This window comes from Pan troglodytes, chromosome 1 (genome assembly GCF_028858775.2).
Source record: "Pan troglodytes isolate AG18354 chromosome 1, NHGRI_mPanTro3-v2.0_pri, whole genome shotgun sequence".
NCBI classification, from domain to species: domain Eukaryota; kingdom Metazoa; phylum Chordata; class Mammalia; order Primates; family Hominidae; genus Pan; species Pan troglodytes.
Window position 1 is genome coordinate 225,741,322 of NC_072398.2, and position 24,393 is coordinate 225,765,714.

The 24,393-nt window shown below is 61.3% G+C and overlaps 2 protein-coding genes across 4 annotated transcripts; one reads left to right on the forward strand and one right to left on the reverse strand.

The window, feature by feature from the left end:
* The first annotated feature begins 2,824 nt into the window (after positions 1-2,824).
* GPR153 (G protein-coupled receptor 153) lies at positions 2,825-16,515 on the forward strand. 3 transcript variants are annotated; one of them, XM_525167.9, is made up of 6 exons: positions 2,825-3,096; positions 8,823-9,287; positions 9,690-10,119; positions 12,338-12,530; positions 13,238-13,422; positions 13,859-16,515. In XM_525167.9, the coding sequence occupies exons 2-6, from the start codon at positions 8,932-8,934 to the stop codon at positions 14,522-14,524; spliced, it is 1,830 nt and encodes a 609-aa protein (XP_525167.2). In that variant the 5' UTR covers positions 2,825-3,096; positions 8,823-8,931; the 3' UTR covers positions 14,525-16,515. The 3 variants fall into 3 exon arrangements, with proteins under 3 accessions (XP_525167.2, XP_063643070.1, XP_016808574.2); XM_063787000.1 differs by having other exon boundaries at positions 2,858-3,096; positions 8,715-9,287; XM_016953085.3 differs by lacking the exon at positions 2,825-3,096 and having other exon boundaries at positions 3,605-9,287.
* Positions 16,516-17,298: 783 nt separating this feature from the next.
* HES3 (hes family bHLH transcription factor 3) lies at positions 17,299-19,852 on the reverse strand. The gene is made up of 4 exons (XM_016953095.4): positions 19,659-19,852; positions 19,454-19,549; positions 19,269-19,350; positions 17,299-18,754 (listed from the first exon to the last, which is right to left on the reverse strand). Exons 1-4 carry the CDS (start codon positions 19,719-19,721, stop codon positions 18,381-18,383), a joined length of 615 nt encoding a protein of 204 aa, XP_016808584.1. The 5' UTR covers positions 19,722-19,852; the 3' UTR covers positions 17,299-18,380.
* Positions 19,853-24,393: the final 4,541 nt, after the last annotated feature.

Genomic DNA, 24,393 nt, shown 5'->3' on the forward strand with positions numbered 1-24,393 from the left:
CTGTCTGGCTTGCAGAGGATGCCGGCTCTGAGCCTGTGTGGCTTTCCTATGAACAGGGTGGGGCTGCTGGGAAAGACTCAGCGAGGTGATGGTGTGGGAAGAGCCAAATGTGGCCTGGCTCAGCGTGTGGGAGCCCCACCCTGACCCAGCCTCTTGCTAGAAACTGCCTAGACACCCCAAAATCCTGTCTGAAGGAGCCCCCCAGCTGGCGCCAGGACTCTGTGCCTGACGTGGAAACTCCCCCAGCCACTCAGGCAGGAGGCTGCTGGGATGGCTTATAGGGCAGGGGTCTGAGGGACAGCACGAATATGTGTCAGTGCGGTTGGCGTGAAGCTGTGGGCATATGTGTCACTGACATATCTGTGCATGTGCGTGTGCGTCTGTCTGCATATCTGTGAGCACGTGTGTGGTGAGGGTATCGGTGTAGCAGGGTTGATCTGTGCATCTGGCCCAGCCAAGACCACTACAGGGGCCAGGACCCCACCTGCATCCATGGCTGAAAAGGAGGCCTTCCAATCAAGCACACCCAGAAGTGGCATCTGGGAGAATGTTCCCAACTCAGTCTGTCCCTGAAGCCCCAACATCTGTCCTGCCGCCTGGAGAAGACTGGCCCGTCAACAGCTGCGGCCTCGCACAAGGCTCCCTCTGGCCCCTGGAGAGCGAGGGCTCAGCTCCAGATGTGCAGAAACACCAGCCAAGAGCTTGGGAATCTGTCCCGGGCCCCAGTCACGGCTGACGGGGTTATTTCCTGTCTGGGAAGGGGCTGGAGGTGGGAGGGACAAGCTCAGCCACATGAAGCTTCTGCCACGCCACCATGCCCCTTGGCCCCCCGGGGCTGGCCTCAGCCAGCCTCGGCCCCCAGCTCCACCCATGACCCATGCCAGAATGGTGCCCTGGGTTCAGAGCAATGAGGAGGCCACCCTTCCCAGCTAGCAGAAGGCCCAGGGCTGGCCACAGCAGTGCCTGAGCCCAGGGGCTCACTGAGGGGACCAGTTCCCCAAAGCACCCACACCCTTCACTTGAAGGTGGGCCCCGCATCAGACTCCCTAGTTCAGTCCTGGCTCAGCCACTCATCCGTGTGGCTTTGGGCAAACCAGGCACCTGAAAACCGCCTCCCAGGGGCACCGGGCACTTTGCAGCAGAACCCAGCACAGCACAAAATAAGCCAGGGCCCCGGGGCGGCCATCAGAGGCCATCTCCCACCTGCCCTAGAGCCAGCTGAGGCCGGGCAGAGGCACTGGTCCAGGCAGTGGGTCAGCTGGGCTGGCAGAGGGGAGCCAGGCCCAGACAGAGGCATGGCTCTCCATGGCCGTGTGTGCAATCTTAACTGTGGTGTTTCTAAGCGGCATGGCTCTCGGTGGCCATGTAATTAAGTGTTGCATTTCTACCGTTTCACCAAGTCACAGGCGAGACACTTAGAAACACCACCCTTGATTACAGCTGCCCTGTGCCAGCCTCCCACTGCTGGTAGCCTATTTATAACCAGGACCACCTGGAGGGGGAGCCAACCTGTCCACAGAGGGCTCACTGGGGACACTGAGGGCCCTGGCTGCCCGAGAAACCACAGGGAGTATAGGTGTGCATGGCCCCAGGTTCCCCCTTGCTCAGCCCCACACGTTATTGCGGGGCCTTTCTCTACAGACACTCCTCTTTTTGTCTCATGGGACGGACCCTAAGACCCATCCTGGGCCCCCTAAAAGCTGTTCAGGGACCTGGGGTGTGGGGACAGTTTAGGCAGGTGCAGGCTGTGGAGCAGCCCTGCCCGGACTGGGCAAGCTCCAAGCATCCGTTTTGGCTGCAATTGGTTTGGGTCTCCTCCTGGTACCTACTTTCCTCCAGACACAGGGGTGCCTAGTCATGGATGTGTCCCAGAGGCACGGAAGGACACTATGCCAGGCAGCCCCGGAGGCCTTGTGCCCATTGTGTGTGTGGTCAGGTGCTTTCTAGAAGACAGGCACGATCCTCAGGAGGCGTCCTCTCCAGGGCCCCCATCAAGAAGCAGGAGGCTTTCCGCCTGCATGGGGCCAGCTGAGGCTGTCAGTCTGTGGGTGACAGCCTGTGCTCTATGAGGAGTGGTGATGGCATGAGGGCTTGGGAGGGAGGGGCGGAGGGGCGGGAAGAATGGGAGGAGGGGAGGAGGAGAAGGCTTCAGGCGCTGGGCTGCAGACCCTGGCCTCTCCCGGCTGGGCGGTGGTGCTCAGAGTTTCAGAGAGAACAATTTCTGAGCCTGTGGGGGTGGCGGGAACCACTCGGCAGCCCGGCGGCCCGTGCACTTTATTCCCTCAGTGGACCCCCCCAGGCCCAGGGAGCAGCGTGAATCCGTAACTGGCCCAACCTTGCCCTTCGCTGCCCCTGCTTCAGATTGGATTCCCGGTTCCTAGAAGCCGCTGGCCATGCGTCCCTTGTCCTCTCCACGCCCCGCCCCGATTGTTCATCTTAGATGCGGCTTCCTCCAGGAAGGCCTCCCTGAGCCCCAGCCCTGGCCCCAGGTTCTCAGTGTCCATTCCTGCCCCAGCTCCTCTGGCCCGCGGGCCCCCAGAGCTCCGGGCCTGGGTCTTGCCCCGGCGTCCGAAGGCGGCGTCCGGAGTGTGCACCGAGCCGAGCTGGGAGCCAGGGGCGCGGCGCTGTCAGGAGGCGCCACCAGCCCAGGGAGGCTCGGGCCGGCCGCGGGCGGACGCGGGGGCACGGGTGGGCTGCGTACGGACGGACTGACGGACGGGCGGACGGGCTGACAGACCGACAGACGGCCGCGCCTCTGAGCGGGCGGGGGCGGGGCGGGCCGAGGCCCCGGCGGAGACATGCGCCCTGCTCCGCCCCCCGCCCCCGGCCGCCCGGCGCAGCAGCGGAGCGGCGGGAGCTGAGCGAAGCGCGGCGGCGGCGGCGGCGGCGCCTAGGGGAGGGAGGGGCGGCGGGGCCGAGCCCACCTAGCGGAGCGCGCCGGCCGCCGGTGGCCGCCGCCAGCATGCCCCGGCCCGCGGGCCGCTCCGCCGCCAGCCACCCCCGCGGCCCTCGGCGGCCTGCGCTCGGCCCGGGGGCGCGGGAACCGGAGCCGGAGGCGGGAGCAGCGAGCCGGAGCCCCGGGCGCTCGAATGCAGGGTGAGCGTCGCCGCCCTGGCCCGGGGGCGGACGGACGGGAGGACCCCGGCGGGAGGACTCGGCGGGAAGGGAGGGGGCTTTCCGCGCCCTATCGGTCGCGGGGTCCGTCCGAGGGCCCAGGAGCGGCGCTTAGCGCTGGCACCCCCCCAACTTGGGGACCTTCGGGGTAACTTCCCCGGGGTCAGCCCCTCCCTCCGTCCCCCTGCATCGGGGCCTAGCAACGCCGCCCCCTAGGGTTCTCAGGGGACGGGGGCGGGGCGGCCTGGGGATCCCGAGCCCGCCCCTGCTCAGCGCAACCCGGAGGGGTCCGGGGGCCGCAGTCCCGCCAGGTTTCCCAGCCTGTCGCTCGGACGCGCCCTCGGGGTGGGGCAGGACTCGGGGCACCCACTGGGGACCAGCAGGCGAGAGCACGCGAGTCGGAGCGGGGATTGCGGGGCGGGGCGGGGGATCGGAGCCCCAGGGGGTTGGGACTGTAGGGGCGGGGGCTGGGGGGGTGCGTGCCGGAGATGTCCAGGCCTCGCGCTGCGCGTCCCTCCCTGGGCGACGGCCAGGCCGGGCCCCGTGGAACAGATCGGCTGCAGCGCGGGCGAAGACCGGCGTGGGGGCGGAAGCCGGGGCGCAGCCAGAGCCCGGGGAATCCTTTCAAGTTCTGGGTTCTCTTTGTTGCGCAATGGGGCCTCGGGGCCGCGCGGCCTCATTGGCCCGGAGCTGTGACGTCACGCCCCGGCCCCGCCCGCGTGTCTTGCGGAGGGAGGCCTCATGGCCCGGGTGGGTCCCAGGCTAGTTGCACCTGCAGTTGGCCCTGCAGTGGGCGGGGAAGTGGGAAGCCCGGTCCTGAGATGCTGCGGAATGCTTTAAGTGCCCTGCAGGAGAAACTTCCCAGCAGAAGACAGGGCTTTAAGTGCCCTGCAGGAGACACTTCCCAGCAGGAGACTGGGTCCCGTCGGCACTGTGGGGAGCCCAGCCTGGGGTCTGGCCCTAGTGGCCGCTCCATTCTACGAAGAATGGACAGAAAGGGTGCAATCCGTGGGTCTGTGGTCACTGACCCAGAGCCAGAGGGACACTTTGTTCCCACACAACCAGTCCTCTGTCACTCTGCACTTGGAACCCGGTGTCCACGCCCTGCCCCCCAGGACGTTCCTCTCCCATGCCAAGACTACAGTGCCCAGGAGTGCCTGGCCCCAAACCCAGCCCTGACACTATTCTCTCCGTGTTGCCCTGAGCTTCTTCCTGAAGTGTTCCCATCTGCAGTGTGGGGACAGTGAGACCTGCCCTACAGACCTGAGGCTCAGAAAGACCTCAGCTCTAGGGACAAAAAAAAAAATGCCCTTTTCCCCAACATTTTAGGGTTTGAGAGGCCAGGACTTTGGTGTCAGGCAAGTGGAGTTTGGATCCTGGCTCAGGCAAGTGCTGGCCGGGCAAACAGCTTTACCCCTCCCTGCTTCTGCTGGACAAGCTTCACAATGGGGATGAATTGTGGGGGCACTCACTGGAGGAGCATGCCCGTGTGCAAGAGGATGCACGTGCCCCTGCCCACAGACCTAGAGCCTTTTTCTTTTTAAGACAGGGTCTCACTCTGTTGCTCAGGCTAGAGTGCAGTGGCACAATCATGGCTCACTGTATCCTTGACCTCCCCAGGCTCAGGTGATCCTCAAACCTCAGCCTTCCAAGTAGCTGGGACTATAGGCTCACACCGCTACGCCTGGCCAATTTTTTTATTTGTTGTACAGATGGGTTTTCACCATGTTGCTCAGGCTGGTCTCGAACTCCCAGGCTCAAGCCATCCACTCACCTTGGCCTCCCAGAGTGCTAGGATTACAGGCATGAGCCACTGCACCCTGCCTTCAGACCTAAAGCCTTTCCCAGCAGTAATGCAGCATTAGGCTAGACGAGAAGGGCTGGGCTGGTTGCAGCCTGTGGCTCCTTCCTTACCACCCTGCACCAGTAATCAACACGTGGACAGGGTGGGCGGGGCCAAGGTCACGGGGCTAGACAGAGCTTGTTGGGCATCTGAGGGAAGGCCTCCCAGTCTCACAGCCGAGGCTGCCTTGGGCAGGTAGAAATAGATGCTGACCTGCTAGGTGCATGCTGAGTCCACTTTCCTATTTGAGAGCGTAAAGACCACTGGTGTCTGCAGCCCTCTTGCTCACAGCGCTTACTCACACTCTGTCTGCCAGGCACCCCAAAGGCTGGAGGTGGCCCAGTGCTCCCCTCACTCCTGAGGCTAGTCTGCCCCAGGTCCTGGTCCCAGTGAATATGTATCTGCCCACAGGTCTGAGGCTCCCGGCACCTCTAAGCTCAGTGTCTTGGCCCATAAGAGACAGCACAAGGCTGGGCGCGGTGGCTTATGCCTGTAATCCCAGCACTTCGGGAGGCCGAAGCGGGTGGATCACCTGAGGTCAGGAGTTCGAGACCAGCCTGGCCAACATGATGAAACCTCGTCTCTACTAAAAATACAAAAAAATAGCAGGGCGTGGTGGCGGGCACCTGTAATCCCAGCTACTTGGGAGGCTGAGGCAGGAGAATTGTTTGAACCCAGGAGGCGGAGGTTGCAGTGAGCCGAGATCCACCCTGGGTAATAAGAGTAAAACTCCATCTCAAAAAAAAAGAAAGAACTCTGGACAAGACAAGCAGGAGGCCTGCCAGCTGGTGGCTGGGGCATCGCTGCCTTCCCTGCCCGAGAGCCAGGGGCCTTGGCTAAGGCGGCAGTGGCCCCCCACCTTGAGCTGGAGATACTTCCTCTCTGGGGGACATGGGGCATGTCTGGTACTATAGATGCCCATAAGGACCAGGGCATGAGAAAGAGAGCAAATGAGGCTAAATGGCCCCTGGGTGAGAAGGGCCAGTTAAGTGTGAGCAGAGCACAAGTAGGCCTTCACTTGGTACTGGGCTTCTCCCACACTGCCTGCCTGGGCTGCAGCCAGAGGGCTGCCAGGCTGGGAAGGGTGAGGGAAGGACTCGCTGCCCAGCCCTCTGGCAGGATGGGTGCTTCCCCGCTCCCCGCCACATGCCTGCTGCCCAGCATCCTATGTCCCTGACTCACATGGAAAGGCCATCGGCACTTCCTCTGACATCAGAGTCAAGCTCTGGTCTGGTCTACTGGCCGTCTCCAGGCCCTTGCTGCCCAAGCCAACCAGAGCATGAGACTGGCCACTACCCCAGAGCACCCAGTGTGTGCCAGACCTGGGCCCAGGGCTATAGAGATGTGGCTCCTGTCCACCTCAGCCTCCCCGCGGAAGAAGCATGGCAGTCTCTTAGAGGAGAAGGTGCAGGGACCTTGCCCCAGCCACACCGCTTCTGTGTGGGGGCTTTAACCTCAGCGCGGGGTCCTGGCTCTGGAAGACCAGCTGGGGGCTGACATAGCAGACTGCCTGCCCCCTCTCAGGGTGGTCAGGAAAGTGGTGACCATCTCCGTTCCCCAACAGGTCACTTGGGGAACAGGAGAGGGAAATGGAGGTTCAGGGGGTGTGGTCTTCCGGGACATGTCCTTACGTGGCCTGATGAAGTAGAATAAATTAAGGCAAGTACGTCAGAGATGTCCACTGTGGGGGGCTCTGGCATGGGCTGTGTGAGGATTCTGGAACATTTGATGGCAAGAGGACTTGTTCTGGGATGGTGCCAGGTCATGCACGGGGCAAGAATGCCCATCTGGGCCCACCTTGGATGGTTCCCTGAGGATGCAGGTAACCTGGAAGGAAGCCCAGATATTGAGCTTTGACCAGGAGTGGACGGAAATGAGGGAATACGCACTTATTGGGCACCCCGTATACAGCCCCTGGGTGTCAGGGACATGGGCAGGAGGGTCCTCCCGGGGAGTGGAGAGGAGAGTGCAGCCTGATGTAAGCCAGGGCCAGATAGGTCATGGTGCGCCAGGGCCTTCCCTGCCTTAGGGCATTTGTGCTGTTGTAACACAGTACTTAAGACGCAGTAACTCATGAAGAACAGATTTATGTCTCGCTGGGTATGGGAGCACTTGCCCTGTAATCCCAGCTACTCAGGAGGTTTAGATGGGAGGATCACTTGAGCTCAGGAGTTCGAGACCAGCCCAGGCAACATAGTGAGACTCTGTCTCTAAAATATAAAAATAAGGCCGGGCACGGTGGCTCATGCCTGTAATCCCAGCACTTTGGGAGGCTGAAGTGGGCAGGTCACTTGAGGTCAGGAGTTTAGGACCAGCCTGGCCAACATGGTTAAACCCTGTTACTACTAAAAATACAAAAAAATTAGCCGAGCATGGTGGTGTATGCATGTAGTCCCAGCCACTCAGGGGGCTGAGGCACAAGAATGGCTTGAACCCAGGAGGTGGATGTTGCAGGAGCTGAGGTGGTGCCACTGCACTCCAGCCTGGGCGACAGAGCAAGACTCTGTCTAAAAAAAAAAAAAGAAAAGAAAGAAAGATTTTAAAAATACACATATATATAAATTTTTTTTCAAAAAAGAAAAACTGAGAAATCCAAAATCAAGGTGCTGGCAGGTTTGGTGTCTGGCAAGGCCTGGTCTGTGCTTCAAAGATGGTGCCTTGAATGCTGCGTCCTCTGGAGGGGAACAGCACTGTTGCTCACATGGCAGAAGAGGGAAAGCTCCTTGAGAGAGAACTCACTCCCGGAAGCCCTTTTGTAAAGACATTAAACCCACCCATGGCCTAATCACCTCTTAAATGTTTCATGGCCAGGCACTATGGCTCACGCCTGTAATCCCAACACTTTGGGAGACCAAGGCGGGAAGACTGCTTGAGGCCAGGAGTTTGAGACCAACCTGGGCAACACTGCGAGACCCCTTCTCTATAATAAAATTAAAATTAGCCAGGCAGGGCAGGGCATGGGGCTCACACCTATAATCCCAGCACTTTGGGAGGCCGAGGCGGGTGGATCACGAGGTCAGGAGTTCAAGACCAGCCTGACCAACATGGTGAAACCCCATCTCTACTAAAAATACAAAAATTAGCCAGGCGTGGTGGTGCGTGCCTGTAATCCTAGCTACTCAGGAGGCTGAGGCCGGAGAATTGCTTGAACCCAGGAGGTGAAGGTTGTAGTGAGCCAAGATCATGCCATTGCACTCCAGCCTGGGTGACAGAGCAAGATTCTATCTCAAAAAAAAAAAACGTAGCCAGGCATAGTGGTGCAGGCCTGTAGTCCCAGCTACTTGGAAGGCTGAGTGGGGAGGATCCCTTGAGGCCTGGAGTTCCATGCCACAGTGAGCTATGATCTCACCACTGCACTCCAGCCTGGGTGATAGATCAAGACCCCATTTCTTAAAAAATAGTGTTACCTTGTAATCCCAGCACTTTGGGAGGCCGAGGCGGGCAGATTACGAGGTCAGGAGATCGAGACCAGCCTGGCCAACATGGTGAAACCCCGTCTCTACTAAAAATACAAAAATTAGCCGGGCGTGGTGGCAGGCGCCTGTAGTCCCAGCTACTCAGGAGGCTGAGGTGGGAGAATGGCATGAACCCGGGAAGCGGAGCTTGCAGTGAGCCGAGATTGCGCCACTGCACTCCAGCCTGGGCTACAGAGCGAGACTCCGTCTCCAAAAAAAAAAATAGTCTTACCTCTTAATAGCATTAGAATGGCAATTAAATCTCAACACGTTTTAATTAAGTTTCAACATGAGTTTTGCAGGGGACATTCAAAGTGTAGCGCTCGCCATCTCCCATCCCAAGTACCCAAGGGCTACAACGCTGTCGCCAGAGAGGAAGTCACTGAGTGCCCACTGCCACCCCCCCACAGATGCTCGTGGTCCCCAGCATCCCTGAGCCACCAGGAGTGAGGGCTGCTGCTCCCTGAGACCTGGCTCCAAGGAGGATGCCACAGCCGCCTGCCAGCTCTGGTCTGCACCATGAGTGATGAGTGGCGGCTGCCTGGCAGTGCAGTGGGCTGGCTGGCATGTGGGGGCCTCTCCCTGCTGGCCAATGCCTGGGGCATCCTCAGCGTTGGCGCCAAGCAGAAGAAGTGGAAGCCCTTGGAGTTCCTGCTGTGTACACTCGCGGCCACCCACATGCTAAATGTGGCCGTGCCCATCGCCACCTACTCCGTGGTGCAGCTGCGGCAGCAGCGCCCCGACTTCGAGTGGAATGAGGGTCTCTGCAAGGTCTTCGTGTCCACCTTCTACACCCTCACCCTGGCCACCTGTTTCTCTGTCACCTCCCTCTCCTACCACCGCATGTGGATGGTCTGCTGGCCTGTCAACTACCGGTGAGCACGTGAAGTTCTGGGGTTCTTGGGGTTCTAAGCAGGCGTGAAAACAAAGACATATCTGGTGTGCCCATGCGCACACAGGAGTGGCCACACCTGTGGTATGCTGGGAGGGCAGGCAGGCTCAGGAGGGGCTGCTGTAAGCTGCTGGGGGCACACACGTAGCTTTGCATGGGTAGACACAAGCAGCCAATACAGAATGCTTGGAAGAGGGACGTGTGACAATGTTCACAGTATCTCCTATGCAAGGAACAAGGCCCCGCCACACTGGGTGTGCCATGACTATGATATACTGGGGGTGTGGGGTGCCTGGGTGGTGAGGATCCCCTACAGGTCCCCAGAGGCCTGGGGAGGCCCTGTGGGTGACGCCAGATCCCTCTGTTCCACCCTGCCTCATGCCAGGCTGAGCAATGCCAAGAAGCAGGCGGTGCACACAGTCATGGGTATCTGGATGGTGTCCTTCATCCTGTCGGCCCTGCCTGCCGTTGGCTGGCACGACACCAGCGAGCGCTTCTACACCCATGGCTGCCGCTTCATCGTGGCTGAGATCGGCCTGGGCTTCGGCGTCTGCTTCCTGCTGCTGGTGGGCGGCAGCGTGGCCATGGGCGTGATCTGCACAGCCATCGCCCTCTTCCAGACACTGGCCGTGCAGGTGGGGCGCCAGGCCAACCGTCGCGCCTTCACCGTGCCCACCATCGTGGTGGAGGATGCGCAGGGCAAGCGGCGCTCCTCCATCGATGGCTCGGAGCCCGCCAAAACCTCTCTGCAGACCACGGGCCTCGTGACCACCATAGTCTTCATCTACGACTGCCTCATGGGCTTCCCTGTGCTGGTGGGTGACAGCGTCGGGTAGAGGGGCCTGTCTCTGGGACAGCCCTGGGGCTGCTCATACTCCAGGCATCAGGTGGTTGAGTCCTCAGACCCAATCCTTTGAGATGGGCTTGATCATCGTCCCCATTTTCCAGATTTGGAAACCGAGGTTCAGAGAGGTGCAAAGACCTGCCTAGAGTCAGGGCAGCCTGGTGGGACTTGAACCCACATCCGGCAACTGCAGGGCCCAGGGCCTTCCTGCTACAGTGCAGAAGAGTTTGCTCCCCTTGCCCAAGGCCCATTTTTTTTGTTTTTGTTTTATTTTATTTATTTATTTATTTATTTATTTATTTATTTATTTTTGAGACAGAGTTTTGCTCTTGTTGCCCAGGCTGGATGTGCAATGGCACAATCTCAGCTCACTGCAACCTCTGCCTCCTGGGTTCAGGCGAGTCTCCTGCCTCAGCCTCCCAAGTCGCTGGGATTACAGGTGCCCGCCGCCACGCCTGGCTAATTTTTTTTTTTTTTTTTTTTGTATTTTTAGTACAGACAGGTTTTCACCATGTTAGTCAGGCTGGTCTCGAACTCCTGACCTCAGGTGATCTGCCCATCTCAGCCTCCCAAACTGCTAGGATTACAAGCATGAACCACTGCATCTGGCCTCAAGGGCCGTTTGATGCAGAGGTAGGATAGCATGCCCATGGGTTTCCTGGTGGGTCCAGGTCCCAGGATGGACAGAGGGAGCTTTGGTGCCGTAGGTAGGTAGGTAGGGGCGCAGGATCAGGAGACAGAGCAAGGCCAGGGCGGGCCTCAAATGTCTGTTGGGGAGTTGCACTTGATACTAACGGCTGGGGAAGGCCAAGGTGAGGGCTGCTGTGAGAAAGGCCTTGCCAACAAAGGTCTAAGGTCCAGAGGGGCTGCCTGGGGTCCTCTTGGTGAAGCTGGGACCAGCTTGGCCCAAGAATGACGTCTGGACTCAGTAGCCAACCCCTGCCCCCTGCAGGACTCTACGCCCATCCCCGAAAGGTCTGCAGTGAGACAGGGAGAGGACTGGGGCAAAGACCAGCCTGAGGGGTCTCATCCAAGCAGCAGGCAAGACTGCCTTCCCTGAGTCACTGCAGGACATGAGGACGTGAGCTCCAGAATGGTGACTCGGGGGGTGGGAGCTTCAGAGTCGGGGCCTTGCTCAGGAGGCAGCCCCCACTGCCCCACCCCCAGCAGGCCTGGTTCTCCCCAGCTAAGGGTCCTCATGTGTACAGTGGGGGCTGGCAGCCCGGTCCCTGTGCAGATGGAGGGCAGGGGCTTCATGAAACAGCAGAGACCCACAAGGCACCTCGGGAGCAGAGTGGGGGCAGTGGGGGGGAGAGGCGGGGCTGGGAGGAAGTCAGAGCCACCCCTGCTTCTCTTACGGACGGGGAAGAGGGTACAGCTTGTGGGGCCACTCCACGCTGCTGTTATAAAGTGTCCAGAGTCTTCACCCTCTAGAGCATGGCCTGTTCTTAGCCCATTTTCCAGATGAAGAAACTGAGCCCCAAAGGGGTTAGCAGCTTTCTGAGGGTCACGTGGCCCACAAACGGCAGAATCAACACACCCACATCCTGCACACTTTCACTCTTTTGTGGCAGTCACTTAAGCATCACTCTTTGGGACAGAGCAACGAGGGCTATTCTGGGAGAGGAAGAATACAAGGACCCAAAGGCAGGGGTGGGGCCGAGGAGGCCACTGGCCGGGAAGGGGGTGGTAGAATCTTGAACAGGCTTGAGACCTGGTTCTCTAAGCCTCAGTTTCCTCATCTCAAAAAGGGGATGGCAGCTGGGCACAGTGATTCATACCCGTAATCCCAGCACTTTGGGAGGCCGATGCAGGAGGATTTCTTAAGCCCAGGAGATGGAGGCTGCAGTGAGCCATGATTGAGCCACTGCACTCCAGCCTGGGTGACAGAGTGAGACTGTCTCAAAACAAAGCGGGGAGGAGGTGGTAATCCATGCCCCACTTCTCTCCATGGGCAGCCAGGAGGGAGACAGAGCAAGGCCACCCAGTGCTGCCCAGTAGCCAGGTAGCTCCCGGAAGGCGGGGCCTTCCACTGCCACGCTCCAGCTCTTTCCTCCCCAAGGGCCCCTTCTCCTTGGCAGATACCCACCTGTCAGACCTGCCGTACACATGGGGAGACCGAGACTCAGGGGGAGCTTGTGTGATGGTGGGGGGTCCTGCAGGTGCCAGGCCAAGCCCTGTGCCCACAGGTGGTGAGCTTCAGCAGCCTGCGGGCCGACGCCTCAGCGCCCTGGATGGCACTCTGCGTGCTGTGGTGCTCCGTGGCCCAGGCCCTGCTGCTGCCTGTGTTCCTCTGGGCCTGCGACCGCTACCGGGCCGACCTCAAAGCTGTCCGGGAGAAGTGCATGGCCCTCATGGCCAACGACGAGGAGTCAGACGGCGGTGAGGATGGCCTGAGAGTGGCCCCAGGGAGAGTGGCGTCTGGGTGAGGTCATTGGGGTTGGCAGGAAAACGGCTGTCAGGCAACCCCACTAAGGTGACTTCATTCTCAACCACCAGACACCCCGTGTCACCCCCAAACGTACCTGAATGTCCAAGGGACCTAAGCCAGGTTCCCACAGGGCACTCTCCTGTCTGGCTTGGCTGCCCCAGGTTCCAAGTAATGGGATGTTCTGGTTAACAGAGAGCAGGGTAGACATGTCTGCAAGTGCTCCAGCGGAGCTCCTGGGCTCACCCCCCAACCTCAGGGATCCCCAGCAAGCTGCCCTGGGGGCTCCTGCAGACCGAGGTCCTGTCTGGATACCGTTACCAGCAATCCCATTACCCTCAGTCCAGCCCGTGCTCTGTCCAGGCACTGCCAGCCCCTTGCGTGTGTTACTTAGTCCTCCCGAGGTCACCTCTGGTCCCACCCCATGTCCTAGATAAGGAAATTGTCTGAGTGAGTGACCTCCCTGCCCAGTCTCACAGCTAAAGGGTGGCATATTTGGGATTTGAACCCAGAACCCCTCCCATTCCCTTTTCAGCTAACCAGCCCCCTACCTTGTATATGTCTGTTGGGGGATCTCAGGGGGATCCCTGAGATTCCCTCCCAGATGCCCCCAAGTTTCCATGACCCTAAGGCTCTGCCCCCCCCCCCCCCCACCCTACAGAGACCAGCCTGGAAGGTGGCATCTCCCCGGACCTGGTGTTGGAGCGCTCCCTGGACTATGGCTATGGAGGTGATTTTGTGGCCCTAGATAGGATGGCCAAGTATGAGATCTCCGCCCTGGAGGGGGGCCTGCCCCAGCTCTACCCACTGCGGCCCTTGCAGGAGGACAAGATGCAATACCTGCAGGTGAGCACAGGGCTGGGGGAGAGGCCGCACTTGCGGGTGACAGGGTGTCCTGAGCTCCCCGAGGCCTCTCCACTCGGAGCCCATCTCACGCCTTCTGCAGTCGCAGGGGTGGCTGTCACCATCCGAGGACGGGCTGTCCAAAGGTCACACCGCTTGTGTGGGTGGGCCCCAACCGCCACCCCCATGGTCCCTGTCACATGAGTTATCTCCTGCCGGCTCAGTATCCTCAAGGAGCGCCCTCCCCAACCGACCCCAGCTGTCTGCCACAGCCCTGCGGCTCGAAGAGACTGCACCAAACCTCACAGCTCCCAGCCAGGCTGCCCCAGCGCGCAGCCTGGTCCCTGACCCACGGAAGGCCTTTCCCTGGGGTGGAGAAGGGTTTGTCCCCGTTTTCCAGGAGGGCAGCTCGGGGTAAAAGCCAGCCGCGTCCTGACAGGTCCCGCCCACGCGGCGCTTCTCCCACGACGATGCGGACGTGTGGGCCGCCGTCCCGCTGCCCGCCTTCCTGCCGCGCTGGGGCTCCGGCGAGGACCTGGCCGCCCTGGCGCACCTGGTGCTGCCTGCCGGGCCAGAGCGGCGCCGCGCCAGCCTCCTGGCCTTCGCGGAGGACGCACCCCCGTTCCGCGCGCGCCGCCGCTCGGCCGAGAGCCTGCTGTCGCTGCGGCCCTCGGCCCTGGATAGCGGCCCGCGGCGAGCCCGCGACTCGCCCCCCGGCAGCCCGCGCCGCCGCCCCGGGCCCGGCCCCCGCTCCGCCTCGGCCTCGCTGCTGCCCGACGCCTTCGCCCTGACCGCCTTCGAGTGCGAGCCACAGGCCCTGCGCCGCCCGCCCGGGCCCTTCCCCGCTGCGCCGGCCGCCCCCGACGGCGCAGATCCCGGAGAGGCCCCGACGCCCCCAAGCAGCGCCCAGCGGAGCCCAGGGCTACGCCCCGCTGCGCACTCGCACGCCGGCTCTCTGCGCCCCGGCCTGAGCGCGCCGTGGGGCGAGCCCGGGGGGCTGCGCGCGGCGGGCGGCGGCGGCAGCACCAGCAGCTTCCTGAGTTCCCCCTCCGAGTCCTCGGGCTACGCCACGCTGCACTCGGACTCGCTGGGCTCCGCGTCCTAGGACCGCCGGCGCCTCCCCACGGACGCCAGGCAGGCCAGGCCGCTCTCCGGGGCCACAGCACCAAAGACGCCCGCCTCCGCCCCGCGCGCAGACATGCGCCACCCCTCCCAGGGGTGAGGGGGCGTTGGCCTCAGCGTTTGTCTTCCGGCTCCTCCCAGCTGGCCTTGTCCCAAGGGCGACGGCTGCCCCGGACGACTGCGCTGGGCACCACATGTCCCGGGCCGAGTGAGGTCGGGCCTGGGGAGCTGAGTGACATCCCAAGCTTGGGCTTGGGTAGTGAGTGACATGTGCACACGTCCAGCTGCGCCATCACCAGCCCTGCGCAACAGGACGTCGGGAGCAGGGAACCTGAGACAGGGCCACTGCGGGATCGGACAAAGCCCCGCTTTGGAGAGGCTGAGCTGGAGCCACTGGCCTCCCCAGGGGCTTTCCACCCACACTGCACCATAACCGCCACACCCGTGGGAGGGGGGGAGGGTACAGAGGGTCTCTAAGCACAGGGGTGTTCAGAGCCCGAACAAGCTCTGATCAGGTCTCCCTGCTTCCGACCTGTCCTGCCTCAGTTTCCCCATCTGTGATGAGCAGGTGACCACGTTAACTCTCAGGGCTGTTTGAAGTCTCTTGGTTGTAGGCCCTGGCCACTGAGTGGCCCAGGTGTGAGAAGTAGTCTAGAGCCCTCTGCGGCCTTTGTGGAGGTCCGTTTTCAGCATGTGGCCTGGTGTGGCTCCCTAGGCCTGAGGCCTCCCACTCTCAGTGCCCCCTGCCCCCTTGGGAACCCACACTCCACCCCAACTAAGCACAACACTCTGCACCACCACCAATGGCACCTGAGCCACCTTGACCACCATTAGTGTCCCCACCCTCATTACTCTGCCGTCGTTGCCTGTCCCCACCACATCATCTCCCTCCATGGCTCCCACCATGACGCTGGCAGGTGCAAGCGGAGAGCACGAGGGCAGCAGGGCCTGGGCTTCCGTGTCCCTGCGTCATCCCCAGCCTCACTCCCCGCCCGTGCAGGCCTGGCCAGGAAGGGATCCTGGCAGGGGCTTCCAGGTTCTCAGCTCAAGGCCTGGTCCCGGGCAGGCGTCCAACCCCTGGGAGCAATGCATTTCTTTGCCTGCCTTCCTGGGCAGACCCCTTACAGGCCTGGGCATTGCCATGGGCCCTGGGTCTTCCCAGGCTAAGGAGAACCAGGAACAGCTATAACCTTGAGCTGGTGAAATAGGGCAGATGAGAAGGCTGTCTCCTTCAGACCCCTACCCCTACACAGTGGCCCCACAATATGAAGACCTGGGGTAATTCCAAGGTGAGCATAGAGCCTGCCTGTGCCCAGTTCCTTCTGGCCCTCAGGTGGCCAAGCCCATCTCTTCATCCTTCAGATAGGGTCCCACTCCCAGAAGAAGCTGCTGGGGTGGGGGTGGGAGGCTGCCTAAGCCTGTCTGTGCTTCAGAGGCCCCTCCAGTCCCTGGCTGTGGGGTAACTGGGGTTATGAGCTGTGGCCACAGGTGAGCAAGGCAAGGAACTGCAATCCAGCCCTGGCCACGGGAGGGGCCATCTCTGGCCAATGCTGCTGTGCCTTCAAGGACTGACAAGTTACGTAGGGGCAGAGGTCGCCAGCTAGCCAGCGTCTCCTCCATCTGGGGGGCGTCTGTCCACTTGTCACCTTAGGTTTTCACTCATTTGTCACCTTGGGGTTTTGCTCTGTGTGTTTCATATCCAACGGCAATACTTGCAGGGGGACAGAGTCCTCAATACTCCAGTCCTGCGGTTTTTACAAACATAAAGGGGGAGACCCCAAGTGGAGGACCCTGGGCCTGGAGCTCCCTCCCAAACTTTGTCCAGCATCCAGGCCTGTTCCCTGGGCTCACTGGGGAGGGAGTTGTCTTCATAGCACACCCAGAGCCAGGGATCCCTTTGTAGTTTTTTGACAACTGAGCATTTCTCTTCTGTACAGGACCCAATAAAAACTTCCTTATGATTTGCACCTGGCATTCCAAGACTGGTTTCATGGAAAACCCTTCTACAACTCCACAGCAGGGCTGGCCAGCTGCCCTTAATGTCTTCCTCTGGAACCTGAGTTCTTCTGGTAGTGTGCCATTTTTGGGGGGTTGGACTTGCTCTCTGTCTTCAGACAAATGCTCGGGTCCCACCAGCGAGTGAGGAGTGAGATGGTCCTGGAGTAGCAACAGGATGAAACAGTGGGGTGGGCTCCACAGCCCACCAGTGGAGGAAAGGCCCTATTAGCCCAGGTGGCAACCCCTGCCCCAAGGTTGGCACCTGGGGCTGCTAGTCACTGTGAGCTTAACTGAAGAGAGAGAACAGGGCAGGGCAATAGGAGCTGGGCCTAAGCTGCTTGGGACTTGTCGAGCCCCTGTCCTCCCGCGCGCCCGCCCTGGAATTTGGAGGAAGGACCTTTGGGTCTGCAGTGCAACACCGCCACCTGGTGGACTGCAGAGGGATTTGTCCTGGCCTCTACCCTACCCCACACCGCGGGAAGCACAGACCGGAGAGGCCAACCTGGACGGCGACAGCCGGGACTCCCACCCTCGCCCCAGCTCCAGCGAGCCCATTAGGTGCGACAGTGGAGCTGGGTTTTTGAAGGACTGTGGGTCCTTCTCCACGCATTTGGACCAGGACGGGTTTAGTGCCCTGCAGGTCAGGGCCGCCCAAAAAGAGAAGAGCTTCTGTAGAAAGTTGATATTTGTGGTTACAAAAGATGCACCTAACTAGGCATCGCAGGGGTGGGAGACATTAGACCTCTGGTGTCCTCTTGATACCGACTTCACAGATTCGCGCTGGCTTTATTCTGAATTACAAGGTGTCGGGAGAAGGTGCCAGGATCTCTGACCCCACAACCCAAGCTGCCCCTCGCTGGCCCGGACTCCTGGGCCAGAAGCCCAGGGGAAGAAAATCTGACTTGAGAGCCTCCCACCACCGAAGTCCGTGCGCAGCAGTGACCTCATTATGGACCAATAAAATGGCGCAGCGCGCTCCCGAGAGCCGTCCTGGGATTGAATTCTCCGGCAGCCCTAGGGATCTGGAGCTGCGGGGTCTACGGGTTCCGGGCTTGGAATGTGGGCCAGGGTCTTTGTCGAGCGGAAGGCGTTCCCTTCTCCCACGAGAGGCACCGGGTTCACTTTTGCAGGCTTCAAGCTGGTGCCACCAAGCAATGGGTCCCTTCCAGGAACCGCGTGGGCGGGGCGTCCGGGTGGGGCGGTGCATCTTAGGGGCGGGGCTTCTGAGAAGGGTGGGCCTCGGGGAATGCGCCAGCCCCGTGGGCAGCACCGCTTGCGAAGGAGGTCGTTGGAAGCCAAGAGGATCCCGGGCTGGGGGAGGCTGGGGGCCCCTTGCCGGCGGGGCGGGGCCAGGCGCGCTTTGTGCCGGTGGGAACCGGGCGCCCGCGGTCCGCTGAATGGTCCGGGGCGGGGCAGCGATTCTCCTCGCTGCGAGGGGTCAGCTCTGCGCTGTTGCCAACTGCGACATTCCCACCGCTGCGCGGCAACCGGGCGGGGGTGGGGGCGGGCGGGTTGCCCGCCAGGGGTCCCTGGGAAAGGGGCGCAGCCCAGGACACCCCCTCCCAGCCCCTCCGGAGGATGGGCGGAGAGCAAGCGGTCCGGCGTGTGTAGGTGGAGCTAGAGTGGGGGTGGATTATGCCCAGACGCGCAGACCCAGTCCGGCAGGGCTGGGGGTATTTCCCTGCGCTTGCGGGGTGCGCGGCCCTCTCCAAGCCACCCCCGCCCCACGACCAGAACGGACGACTCGGGGGTCCTGGCAGTCACTGTGGGCGTGCTGAAAATAGTCCCTGTGTCGCGAGACCAAATAGGGAGCGCCTTCAGTTCAGGCCATCCCCGGGGCTTCACCAGGGCCGCCACACGCGCAGGCCCAGCCCGGGACTCTCGGCGCAGCGACTCGACGCTGGCTGCGGCGGGGGGACGCTGGCGGACGAGCCAGGGAGACTTTCGGGGAGGAGGAGCAGGGGTGGTGGGGACCGCGGGCCGCCGGCGGCCGGAGCAGGAGCCCAGACGGCGGGGGTGCAAGGGCGGAACAGCGCGGGCGCCTCCTGGCCCAACCCGGCGCTGTCCATGGTGCTGCCGGCGGCGCTCTCGGGCACCAGGGGGCAGCGCAGGCCGCTGCCGACCTCATCTCCGCGCCGAAGGAGCTGGCTCACGCCGGGCAGGCAGCTGCGGAAGCCCGACGGGTGCTCGGCTCCCCTGGGCACAGGCCAGAGCCCTGTGGGGAAGAGCGGACGCGAGAAACAGGGAGGGGAGAAGAGGGAAGGGGAAGGGGGAGGGGGAGGGAGAGGAGGGGAAGGGGGAGGGAGGGGAGGGGGAGGGAGGGGAGAGGAAGGGGGAGGGAGGGGAGGAAGGGAGGGAGGAGAGGGGAGTGGGGGTGGAGGGGAAAGGAGGGAGGAAGCGTGTTGAGGAAGGGAAGAGGAGGGCGGAGGTCAGACGACCCGAACGTCTCCCCCGGGGTCCAGACCTACCACCCAGATTGCAATCGCACAGCCAGCCCGGGCTTTACTGCTCCTCCCTCGCCCCCTAGCGAGCTGGGGCCCCCTCCTCACCAACTGCCCACCTGCCTCCGAGTTGTCCTCTTTATATTTGCTGTCTTGCTATGTTGCCCAGGCTGGTCTCAAAAGCCCGGGGTCAAGCGGTCCTTGAGGCATCCCTCTTTATTTGGCCTTGTGCATCCCTGGCTCTGATCCCACAAGCCTCCCCCTCCTCCCTCCAGCCCTCCCCTATACCTTGCAAGGAGTTCTGAAGGCTTCTCATGTACTTCACGCTCAACTCCAGGATGTCGGCCTTCTCCAACTTGCGCTTCCGGATCTACCCGACCATGGAAAGGTCTATTAGGCCGGCCTCCCGAGGTGGAGAGAGGGAGGTTGGGATCGTATCACCCACCCCCCCCCCCACCCCACCTGAGTCTCACCTGGTGCGAGTAGTGTTTCTCCAGCAGCGACTTGAGCTGCTCCAGTGACACATTGATGCGTGCCCGGCGCTTTTTCTCCATCAGCGGCTTGGAAATCTGCAGATGAACAGCCTTTAGAGTGCAGGACTGCCACCCTCCTGCCCTCGGCACCCCCCCACACCTCCCGGGGAAGGGTGCCTGCCCCTAGTCCCTCAAGACCCCAGACCTTTCGGAAGTTGCCGGGGAGGCTGCCCCGGGTAGCAGGCTCCGTGCCCATGTTGCAGTCCATGCACCAGTGCGAGGCAGCGCCGCCTTTATAGGGACCCTCGTTTACATGTCAATGAGGCCCTCTGGACTCTAGAAACCTTGAGGAGGAGGGGACCGAGGGAGGACGCACTGGGAAGCTCCCCACCTCCTTCCCTCAGCCCCCTCCCATAGCCTAGGCTTCCTCTCACCTTCAGGAGCCCCCCCCCGTCTCCCGAGGGACCCCCCCCTTTATCTGTCTTTTCCTTATCTCTCTGGCCTCCACCACTTCCCAAGTCTGAGGACCCCTGCCATGCCCACCCCCTCCATGCCCATCCTGTCCCAATCCCCATAAGTTCTCCAGTCCCACTTGCCAAGTCCTTGATACCCTGGAGTGCAAGCATTCCAGGGGTCACCTACTGGGGAGGTACATGGGCCAGCTGGCCACAGGCTGCCTCACTGACTATGACAGGGCTCTGGGCTCCCTCGGGACTGATGAAGATGCCAAGGCGACGCCTCTTTATGCACTTCATGCTCTGGTTATACCCGCAACGCCGCATTAGTTGCCCTAATGTCGGGACAATGCAGCAATTTTCTGCCTGTGGCTGCTCAAAGCCGGGCACAAGCTGAGCCCGCGGGGGCCATGCAGCAGCATGTGTCCCATTAAAGCATGCAGCCCACCCGCGGGGCCACAGCCAGCCTCATCCTTGCTGGAGCCTTGGGATTGGGAGGGGTCCTGGTGAGGGTGCAGCCTGGGTCCTATGTTCTCTGACACTGCTAGGATCCAACGCGGACTTCCCACAGGAGGCAGGTGGGGTGAACATGGCTGCCTCTCCCTTCCTTACAGCCCTGGGCTTCCAGGCTGGGTGGCTTTGGTGGCAGACCCTGTCCCCATGGAGAAGCACTAGAAGTCTACTCCCATGAGCCTGCTGTCAGCTCCACGCACAGGTGGTGGTGGCAGGAGACCACTGACATTCTGGTAAGAGCTCCAGGCCACACTTCGAGAGATCCAGGGCCCGCACCCCAATCTATGATTCAGACTATGGCGGACCCAGTGGAGGAGGCGCCTGGAGCACTTGCCCCAGGATGGGCTAGGCCTACAGCAAGGCTCTGGGGCCATCCCCCTGGTTGGACTCCAGGAGGCTGAACTGTAGCTGCTGTGATGGACAGGAAGGCTGACCTCCAGGAATTCCCTGGGTTCAAACCTAGACACCTCCCATGGGCCCTCATGGCTTTAGTTTTTGGGGCTTGTAAAATTATATTCTGAACAATGCAGCCCCCATTGCTTCTGAGGGTGACAGGGAAGTCGCAAAAATTCTGCAGCTGAGCCCTGTGGCAGAGGAATGAACAAACCGGCTTCTGTGTAGGGACTCAGGGTGGGGTGCGCCCCCCAGCTCTATCAAGCCGGGGCATCTCCCCCCAGCCCGCCCCCGCCTACCCTTCCCAGGATAGCGGCGTTCCCAGGCGCCAAGCAGCGTGGAGAATCGCGCCACGCCCTCCCCCTTTCAGGCCGAGGCAGCGGCAACAGCAGCTCTGGGGCTCTCTCCAGCCCGGGCCGCAGGGCCCGCGGGCCAGATCCGGGCCGACCCGGGCCTGGGAGGGCGGCGGGGGCCGAGACCAGGCGGCGGGCGCTGGCACGCGCCGGGCAGCTTTGAAGCGCCAGGACCGGCCGGGCCGGGGCGTCCTCCATGCGACTCGCTCCGAGCTTGGGGCGGTGGCGGCGCGGTATAAAGGCACCGCGGGGCGGGCGGGCGGCGCGGCCGGGCACAAAGGGGGCAGCCGAGTGTTAAGGGCATTGTGCGGGCCCCACAAAGCGGCGCCCGCGCCCGCCCCCGCCCCCTCGGGGCCAAACTCCGGGCGCCCCGCCAGGCGCGGACTTCCAGCTGCTGCACATCTGCACAGAGGCCTGGCGCGCGCCGCGCCCCGGCGGGCCTCCCCCTCCCCGCGTTCTCGAGCTGCGGGGCAGCGGGGCAGCGGGGCAATTTGTCCTCTAATTCCAATCCTTCCCTATAAACCGCCGCCCGCGCCTTTCAACTCGAGGGCATTAGCAAACCAATGGCCCTCCGCGTAGCTCTCGCGGCCCGCCGCTGGGTGCCGGGCCCGCCCCCTCCCCTGAGTCCGGGCCGCCATAAAGGGGCCCCGAGGCTGCCCCCGCCCGAACCCCGACACCCGCCGTTCCCAGGGCCACCACCCCTCCCAAGCCCGTCCCCTGGGATTCCAGTCGCACCGGGCGCGGGAGGGGGGCGCTCACGTGGATAGCTTAGTGTTTCTTAAGCAGTGGAAAATTGACCGCAAAATGCGCTAATTCTCAATGTTCTGCTTTGGCTGCGGGAGGCGAGGCCCGCCTTAAGGCCTGGGCGGAATTCTCAGGCGTCGCTCCGCCCTGGTCCACTGAATGGACTTCCGCCTCCGTTGCCCCCCGACCCCAACCCCGACACTGCCCGCCGCGCCCCCTGTCCTGTGACCCGTTTTCGGTCAGTGGTCTCCCCACCTGGAATGATCCACCTACTTTCTGACGCCCCCACACGTGGCTCCTCCATCACAAACAGCCTCCTTGGCCCGCTACTCGCCTTACACTGGCCGAGGGTCGCGCAGGATCAAGGTGGGGAGAGATCTTGGTGCGATATCCACCCTCCCCTTTCCCGAGCTCTGAGCCGAGTTTCTCCCCACCATCGCCACTTTACCCTCACTTCTTGCTCCTATCTCTGGGCAGCCACTTCCCCTACTAAGTTAAAGTCATTGTGCTTTGCATCTGACAAGGTCATTGGGAAAGACAGCAGACTAGTCTCTACAGGGACCCTTCCCGGAAACCCAGGCTGAAGACTCGGGGTCCACCCTCCACCCCCGCCTGTCACGCCGATTACAAGCCCTGAGTCTGGGCATCCTCGCACAGCCTCAGGCAGGCCTGGCTCCAAAGGGGCTCACAGAGACCAGGAGGTATTTTCAGAGCTGGAGGGGGAGTGGCAGTGGGTTCACCCTATCCTCTGAGGGCAAGCAGGACAAAGCGCTCTCGGGCTGCCAGGAAGGGCATGGACCAACTTAGAAGCGGGGCTTACGCAAGCTGGGATGTAGGCCACCAATTCCCTTTCCATCTTTAGCATCTGGGGTCCCCAAGGCAGCCTGGAAAGGAGCACAGGTCCAGGAGGAGAAGTGGGGAGACCCAGGCCCCCCTCTGCTCATTCAAGGAAAAAAACTTCCTTCTCTAACTTCTGAGGGCTCTTAGAGCCTCCAAGGCTGCTCAGGGCCCCCTCCTGTCTCATGTTGGGGAATTTAATGCAGAAAGTGACAAGTGTCTGTGCCACCCCTTCCCCCCCTCATTTGGTTTTCTTGAGTTTGACAAAAAAAAAAAAAAAAAGAACATTATGTCAGGTCTGGAACCAAGTAGGGAGAGGTTTTCGGGCCCCAGGACAAGAGCCCTACCTGCGGCCCATCCCAGAGGACAGCCGTGTGGCTCCGTGTGGCAGCCCCTTCCCTTCTGTACTTCCAGAGGTTTCAACCAGTGCTAACTGGTGAGTGCCGCACAGGCTACTGTGGAGGCAGGTGACGAGGGAGAAATCTGTTGTCCCCCTCTGCAGATGCATTTCAAAGTGAAATGAAGTGATTGCTCCATGTAATTAACTATTGGGACACACAGCAAAAGCTCTGAAATGACTCAGCCAATTGTCTCCAGATGCGGTTGGAGAGGCTGCGATTGTTTAACTGTCTTTAGCTGTGCTGGGGCTCCCAATAGCCCAGCAGACAAGGGCCCTTCAGAGGACAAAGGCCGGGACTCCAGTGAGTGCATCGACGCCGACCTGGCCCAGCTCGGGGAGAGTGAATTCAGAAAGACGCCCATCGCCCTGGCCTTTTGTGTTTCTCCCCAGCTGGCTCTAATCTTTAAATATTTACCCGGCCCCTTTGTGCATATATGACTTGTGCACTTTGGGCTGATGGTGCTCATAAATTACATATCGTTTACCTGTTTTCCAGCCTAGAGAGAGGGAGCTTTCATTCCTTTAGCCTGGAATGGCCAGAGGAGGGGAAAGAAAACTTTTGGATGACAGGGATTCCCTCCTGGGAAGAGCTGCGGCCACACTGGACAGGCCCCTCCCTGCGGCCTTCCCAGCCTCCATATGGACAGGGGATGGGGCAGAGGCCTGTGAATGACTGGGAGCTGCAGGGAGCTGCAGGTGATTAAAAAAATCACCAACCTGGCCAGGCATGGTGGCTCACTCCTGTAATCTCAGCACTTTGGGAGGCCGAGGCCAGCGGATCACGCGGTCAGGTGTTCGAGACCAACCTGGCCAACATGGTGAAACCCCGTCTCTACTAAAAATACAAAAATTAGCTGGGTGTGGTGGCAGGTGCCTGTAATCCCAACTACTCGGGAGGGTGAGGCAGGAGAATCGCTTGAACCCAGGAGGCAGAGGTTGCAGTGAGCTGGGATCGTGCCACTGCACTCCAGCCTGGGCAACAGAGTGAGACTCCATCTCAAAAAAAAAAAAAAAAGAAAGAAAGAAAAAGAAGCCTAATTTCATCTCGGCCTGGAGTTTAACTTGGAAATAGCACAGTGGTTCTCAGGGTTCTCTAAAACAGGAGGTATCCACACTCGGGTCCCGGAAATAAAGCCACCTCAGCCTGTGGGCGGATGGCAGGAGGGGGAGGGAAGGGGGAGGCTGCAGAGGGACCTTCCTGCATGAGAAAGGGCTCCCTTTGTGCCTGCCTCGAAAGCTCCTAGA